At 48.8% G+C, this 7,170-nt stretch overlaps 3 protein-coding genes across 3 annotated transcripts; 2 read left to right on the forward strand and 1 right to left on the reverse strand.

Moving 5' to 3' along the window:
- Positions 1-9: 9 nt before the first annotated feature.
- LACBIDRAFT_303347 (uncharacterized protein) lies at positions 10-215 on the forward strand (the record flags this gene model as incomplete). Its single annotated transcript, XM_001883907.1, has 2 exons — positions 10-83; positions 134-215. 2 exons carry the CDS (start codon positions 10-12, stop codon positions 213-215), a joined length of 156 nt encoding a protein of 51 aa, XP_001883942.1.
- Positions 216-637: 422 nt separating this feature from the next.
- LACBIDRAFT_303348 (uncharacterized protein) lies at positions 638-4,883 on the forward strand (the record flags this gene model as incomplete). The annotated part of the gene is made up of 7 exons (XM_001883908.1): positions 638-2,007; positions 2,069-2,742; positions 2,798-2,920; positions 2,974-3,058; positions 3,127-4,375; positions 4,427-4,570; positions 4,623-4,883. The coding sequence occupies 7 exons, from the start codon at positions 638-640 to the stop codon at positions 4,881-4,883; spliced, it is 3,906 nt and encodes a 1,301-aa protein (XP_001883943.1).
- Positions 4,884-6,151: 1,268 nt separating this feature from the next.
- Positions 6,152-6,905, reverse strand: LACBIDRAFT_303349 (uncharacterized protein; the record flags this gene model as incomplete). Its single annotated transcript, XM_001884020.1, has 2 exons — positions 6,364-6,905; positions 6,152-6,303 (listed from the first exon to the last, which is right to left on the reverse strand). Exons 1-2 carry the CDS (start codon positions 6,719-6,721, stop codon positions 6,152-6,154), a joined length of 510 nt encoding a protein of 169 aa, XP_001884055.1. The 5' UTR covers positions 6,722-6,905.
- Between the last annotated feature and the right edge of the window lie 265 nt (positions 6,906-7,170).

The raw sequence follows: 7,170 nt of genomic DNA on the forward strand, positions 1-7,170 counted from the left end.
TGGTTATCAATGCTTCCTCTCCCTTTCGGACTCACAGCTCTCATTGCGTTTTACTACTATCGTCGGAGGGAGCTCATCAGAGGGTATGTTTATGCTATCTCTCCGTCATTGACTACCTACATGATACTTTTAGTACCATCAACGCTGAGCAATGCCTGCTTACATTGGCGAAACAGGTATCGTCGCTACCCTCGCTTCTGTTGTTTCATCGTTGACATTGCGGGTATCGCCTGGGGGAATGGATTGTATATCATGTGGAGCCTGGTGAGAAGAGGATATAGGAACCTGCCAAAAGACGAGGATCCACAGGAGGTTCAAAAATGAGGATCGGTTGCTCTGCTATACATATATGCAGTACTGCCCTTATTTATTGATCTCAAACAATGTCATACTGTGTGAGTCCCAATAGACGCTTGGGCCAAACCGAATGCCAGTGAAAAGATCATCAGACTCTATTGTGATTCTTCGTGAACGTCTTGAGAAACAGAATTCCCGAGGCTCAGGGTCATTTGTGGTACGGCTACTTTCAGCGTTTGCCAGTTGCTGTTCAAACTTAGTTCAAACAGTCAGATTGGTCCTCTGCCGCTTTCTAGTCACTATCTATTGTTCTTCAAGATCCAACTTTGAGTCCGAGGACATGCCTCCCCGAATGTTTCTTGACTACGTCCATGTCCCACCTCGTGTTCACGGAGCTTCCAACCAACGACTCCCCACAACTTCCGACAAACAACTCCGCACGCAAGTTCGTCCTCAGAGAGGAACCAGGAACCATACGGAGGCGCTCTTCTCAGACTGTGTGCTGGAGGACTCAGAGGAAAGCGACAGCTTCTCTCCCATAGGCATCAGCGAAGACCATAGTGACAGTTCTGATATCCACCTTCCAGCCAGGATCCATGGCAAGCGAAAAGGAACAGCAGCCAAGCCTGAGGAAGGTACTACTTCTTCCAAACGCCAGAAGAAGACAGGCAGAGTGGTGCTTCCGACCCCCATAATAGTTCCTCCCGGCGCTTCAAGTTCAAACAAGCACAACCTGGCACTCGATGCTGCCAGTGCTTTCACATTCAAGTTTCTTGATACACATACTTGTGACTGTGCAACTCTGCCTGTTAATCACCCCCAGAAACAATGTAATGTTTTACGTTACTTCGACCTTTATTATTCGTCGTCCCTCAACGCTATAATCTGCTACAAGCATGGGTGCTTCGTTTTAATGGAACGTTGGTTTAGTCACCTACAGCTTGTAAACAGAGATGGGTCCCATGCTCACAAGTGTACCGACCCTAAGGCCCGCAAAAAAGCAGAGCTCACTGCCATGAAAGCCCATGTGGAAGCAAGTTTTCATCCGGCTGTTTCTGAGTCTGACAACGCCCTGGTCCTTCCTTCTCACTTGCAGGATATTTTACCCATGGCGATACTCTATGAGGGTGAACGACCTCCGATATTGGCAAGATACCCTTGTCCTGTTTCAGGGTGCAGCGCATGGGTAGCAATTAGCAAGAACAAAACATCTGGCTATGAACATGATCTCAACAAGCATGTCGTCAAGGTGCACTGTTCAAAGCTCACAAATTACCCTCAGAGGTCTAAAATGCCAATCTGGACTCAGAGGTTGAAGTTGGGACAATCTACATATCACGTCTTTCAGCTGCCCAGCGGATGGAGCCCTCCGACTCAAGCCCCATCCTATCCGCTCCCCACTATATCCCACCTCACTCAACTTTCTCAACAGAATTTGTTACCGCCACCACCCCCACTACCGCCACAGGCCTCCTGGATGCATGATCTAGGCTGGAGCTCTTACAGAGCAACCATGCCGTGGACAGATGCTTTTCTGAGGAGAGCCTTGGAACCCCCCAGCTTGTCTCTTGCTTCTCAGACACGAGGAAGTCTGAAGTGGCTTGAATTGGGTCTTAACGTGATCAGTGACACTCCTCCCCGTTATCTTGCTAATGCAAATCTTTACCTCGATCATTGTCATCCTCTTGTGCGTGTTGCGATCAACTCGGGGTATGTTTTTCAACTTCCACCACCCTACCTACTATCCACTGACCATTGACTGGAAATACAGAAGTAAGTTGGGTGCATTTAGGCCATTAACCGCTAATCGTTATAAGCAATATGGAGCATTTTTGACCCAGGCTGTATCCATGATACTCAGAATGGTGCACGAAAAGATTGTCCTACAGGAAAAGCAATCAGGGGGCATTCTACCCTGCACGCAAACACAGCTAGAGGCTGCAGTGGGGCTCTATCGGGTAATCATGGAAGGCATGGGCACTTATGAGGAGGACAAGCTTCTACCCAGTCTGCATACTTTTCTGGATTCACTGCTTCGTTCAGGGGAGATGCCTACTCAACTAATGTCCTTTCCCACTGATCTTCTTCTTTTCTTTTCCAGCATTCGCCCTGATGGTGCTTATTCGATGGCGACTATCGTAACATCAAACTGCGCAGCTCTCCGATACTGCTTACTGGCCATTTTCACCCACGTCTCTAGATGTAGTGCCACTGGTTTGAAAGACTTTGCTTGGTTTGAGAAACCCAAGCCCTCTAGCCCTTCAGATAGTAGCGTTGAGGGAGAGAAGGGCCCAGACGCCGATGGTACAGACTACATCAGTGAACAAGCTTTGGGATGTGAAAGCGAAGGTGCAGCTGAAGAGGAACTTTTCGACAGTCAAGCATCACAAGATGATAGTATAGAGGAGGAAGACATAGAAGCTGTTCTGGAACGCATCATGGACGGTAAGTACTTACCTAAATGGCTAGCTAAACATCTGATAGAATGTTGAATTTTCAGATACCTATGAGTCTGTCACTGCCATTCCAAGTCGGCCAGAAGTTGAGGTTGACAAAGACGGCCACAGTGAGCTTCCTCAAGATGATGGAGATCTAGGCCTCATCTATGAGAAGATAGAATCTTGTAGGCTCTTCCTTGACCACTTTGCCATCCAGACTCTTAACCACCTACCGTAGATCTACAGAACACTATACCAGGAGCATCTAGAGGCTGCCATGATGGAGAAGTTGACATGGAGACCAAGTCAGAGTCTCCGCTAAGGTTTGTGTGGCACATCAAGTTTCCTTCCACAAGTTGTGCACGGTTTAAATCCATTCCCATTTTTCTAGTTTTATCCACCAAGAGATAGGGTGGGTCACCAGTCGAGACGAGCTCGAACGCTCTACGCCATTCTCAAGAATCCATCGCGTATGGGGAAAACTACACGGCACAACTCTCGACCAGCCTGGCTCACTTCACTTCAGCTCTTTGGGGGATGGGTTCACTTGGGATTTCCAGAGGCACCAGCAAGAGCCCCGGTCGGTTGACATGCGCAAGTGGGCCTTGGCCTGTAGACTTGCTATGGACGGTTTTCAAGCTAGCGTCAAATGGCTTAGCCTTGAATCCAAGGAGATACACTCCATAAAAATTGAGGACAACAAACTCCGAGACGCTCCTCACAGACAGACTTCAAACTTGGAGCGGACGACGGTTGCTCAACGTGATATTTTTTCTAGAATCCTTGCAAACGCGACGGACAAAGGGGGCGATGTTGGTCAACATCTGAAGTCATGGCTGGCCGAGGAGCAGAAAGCCATCGAATTCCTGGCCATCATTCTCTGCCTTGCTGGTGGTGTTAGCTTTCGTGGCTGGCAACTGTCTCCTATACTTTTCGACTGCTCTGGAGACCGTGATAGAAACCTATGGATTGTTGACGGCTATGTCTTAGTTTCTCACCCTAAAGCGAAGCAGCGCACACAAAAACAAGCACCTACCTTTCTGGCGTTCCCGTCGGCAATCTCTTCTGATATTGCATGCTACATAGCAATAATCCGGCCAACTGCCTGCATGGTCCTCAAGCACCTGGAGATTGATGACCCACATCATTCAGTCGTACTCTGGTCAGACCCAATTCCGCCAGTGCCCAAAATCTCCAGACGGTGTCCCATTATATCTTGGAGTGGACAGGACATATCTCATCGCTTGCAGAAATTCACTATGAGGGAAATTGGAACCCCAATATCGCCGATGCTGGCACGGCAAATATCGCAAGCCGTTATTCGTGACAAATTTCCCCGACTCTTCGATGACCATGTCCTATCAAGCCCGCTGATTGAGTATGCCCACCGGTGCAGATTTCCTCATTGGCAAGACATGGGCCCGGAGGTTGCTGTCCAGATCCTAGCAGTCTCGCAAATGTGGCAAGCGTTGCTGAATCTTGAATCCAGTACCAATCAGCCATGGTTATCCGTGGTTGAAAATTGCCGGATATTCCCAAGTGAGATGGTCAAGAACTGGGAAGCGGCTTTCTTTAAAGCAACCAGAGTCATAGACAAAGCAGGTGTTCGCGGCCTCCTCTCACTGTGGTCAAACAAGGAGGCACGTATTGCCTTGAAGGATTTTCTTACGCTCACTCACCATAAATGATAGTTACTGAATAGTCAAGAAAGTCTTTCTGACTTGATTGTCCCAGTCCTTGGACATCTTCTATTCGGTCTGGAATCTAGGCCTGTTGACATAGATCTCCCTTTATGGGGTCTTCACTCCAGGTCTGTGGCCAGGGTTTTGCAGATGGTGCGTTCAACAGATTGAAACCTTATTCGTTCTCTCTAACTTGGAACCCAAGATAAGACTAGCAGCCGACTCTACTTGCAAGGCTTCTCTCTCCGACATTAAGACGCACCTAACTTCGGAAAATGCCAAAAGCATCTACCAATCCGCTTTAAAGGATGTCGAAGATTTCAAACACTCAAATGTGTGCAGATGGGACAAACTCAGTAGAGAGGTATATTTGTTGCACCGTCACAGCTGCATCACCCCGGCGGACACCTTAGAGAAGCCAAGCTCATTGTCAAGCGTAATTCACCTGATCTCAGGTCTAGCTTAAGTAGCTAAGAAAATTTATCAAAAGCAGCCCTTTAATTTGAACAGTGCAGTTTTACCACTACTGTTGCCTTTCGTTCAATTGGGCACCCGGCCTGAAGAACCCTTTCAACTGTCTATTCAACTCCCCTTTTCACCATGCCCTTGCCATCAATCAGGCTCCAAAATCCAATTTGAGGATATTCGGAAGGGGACTGGAATAGAAGAAACGGAAACATTGCGTGCCAGGTGCTCCCAGCCCGACGTTGAAGTGAAATGACGCAAGGTCGAGGAGATGTCTCGACTGGACCTTGTACAGGCTCTAGCATTCCTGCATTTCCTTGGCTGGGCCGTTTGCTGAGCAGGGCACACCTACGACACCGCGTGAGAGGACGCCTCGACAAAACGCATGAGTAGTAAGCACTTATAGCCTGCGAATTCTGTTGACTCGGAACCAGGCTTACTGATTTTTGGATCGCCGCCCACGGTTCTTTGTGTCTTGAAGAGCAGGTAATTTAACGATCTTGATTAGATACTACCGTTCGTGATGGCGTGCGCTGGCTGCTCGGTCGTCAGCTCTTTGTTCGGGGGTGTGATGTACCTGGGATGTCCGCGCTTCGTTGGGTGTAGCCTGAGGCGGTGCGGGCAAGTTATGTCGGGTGGTTCAGGTTTGTTGTGGAATGAGGGGAGTCTTGTGGGCGTGTACTTTTCTCCCGTGAGTGTAAATGCACCTGAGTCTCTTATGAAGTCAGTGAGGGCAGCTATGCCCTTGGGAGTTCCCAATGGAGGGGAGTCTTGAAAGTGCGGAAAGTTACGTTCCTGAAAAGGGGTACATGTGGTCTGAAAAAAGTTGATGAGAGATACTACAAGACATGATACAAAGCAAGTGTCCTAATGATAAGTGATCTCGCGATAGTACGATCTCGTTCCAAGGACCAAGCGCAACATGTCGCACAGGCGCAGGATGAGGTCAGAACTGCGCAGCCCTTGGCAGTGATAAAGAGGTTGACCCTGGTGTCGGCTGATCAGATGGCACCGATAGTGAAACGAGAGGCAACGCTGCAGAAGACGATGGAACGGAGAGACAGGAAGCCGGTAGAGGCATTGTTGACGGTGCGGCAGGTTGGGTCGTTAGAGGAAAGCTGTACGACGGTAAAATGTGAGATATCATCTTCTCAGATATAACCTTAACATACCTTTTCTTGGTGTGGTAGTGGCGAGGGACGCAGTGCGCGTCTTGTATCCTCGAGAAACACGTCCGGCTGAAAACCGGATGGTTGTACGGGCGGTGGACTACGTTCTGTTGCCTAGCTCGCTGATCTCATAGAGTTCGATGGTCTTGACGTTTTCCAACAACAAAAGTGTGACGTTCATCTTGTTTTTGAGAAGTCGAGGAGTTGCGAAATAAAAGAGTCCATAACAAAGGCATCCGTGGATCACCACATCTATTCTGATGTGCGAACATCATCTGAATTCTGTCAACTTTGGTGAGTTGGAACCACTGCGTGGCTGGTGAATCAGGCCCAGGTTGTCGACCAAAAGCAATCGCTTCCAAACAAGTCTCCGTAAACGTGTGGTTATACCACTCGTGGACTTATCGAAGGTCTCGCACCAGTTCACAACGTTGGTTGGAAGTGGCGTTTTCTGGATGCCGAGATCCGTGCTTGATTTGCACGTAAACGTCATGTACAACCTGGTAGGACGATCGTCGACAAACTTCATTTTCTCCCAGCCAGTTTGAACGTGGTTCTTCAGGTCACCAAACAACGCTGTCGTACGGTGTGATGACATCGTCCGTAATGGCTTTGATCCCAGCCTTGACGTAGGCGTCCTTGTCGGCGGATTGGATAACGTCGGCAGCATTGAAGATCAGAACGTACAGCCTTCTGCAGAACTGTGGCACCGTTGTATGATAAGAAAGGGGGTAAATCCACGCTCCGAGGGAGTGAGACGGCTGTTCAGAAAGACGTTGGGTGTGTTGAGGTTCGCGTTTTCGAACAGATTGAAAACGCGAATTATTGCAGAAATTTTTGGGAAACGCATGGCGCCAACGTCAGAGTAGTTGTAAGGGGCACCGAAGTCATGAAGGGGCGACAGGAAAAGTAGGAGGAGTGTAGTTGTTTGAAGGTGTGCCGTTACGGTGCCCGTAGCCATTCGGTGGCTCAGCCCGATTCGTAGCGGGGTAAAAAACGTAAATCCGGGTCAAATCTACCAAAACCAACACCTGCATCCGCCAGATCTCGCCTGATAGCAACCTTTACGGCAGCTAGAGGGTCATGGAAAGAACGTCGGCTCTGGCTATACAGAGAGTA

The sequence above is a fragment of the Laccaria bicolor genome, genomic scaffold, assembly GCF_000143565.1.
Source record: "Laccaria bicolor S238N-H82 LACBIscaffold_23 genomic scaffold, whole genome shotgun sequence".
Lineage (NCBI taxonomy): Eukaryota > Fungi > Basidiomycota > Agaricomycetes > Agaricales > Hydnangiaceae > Laccaria > Laccaria bicolor.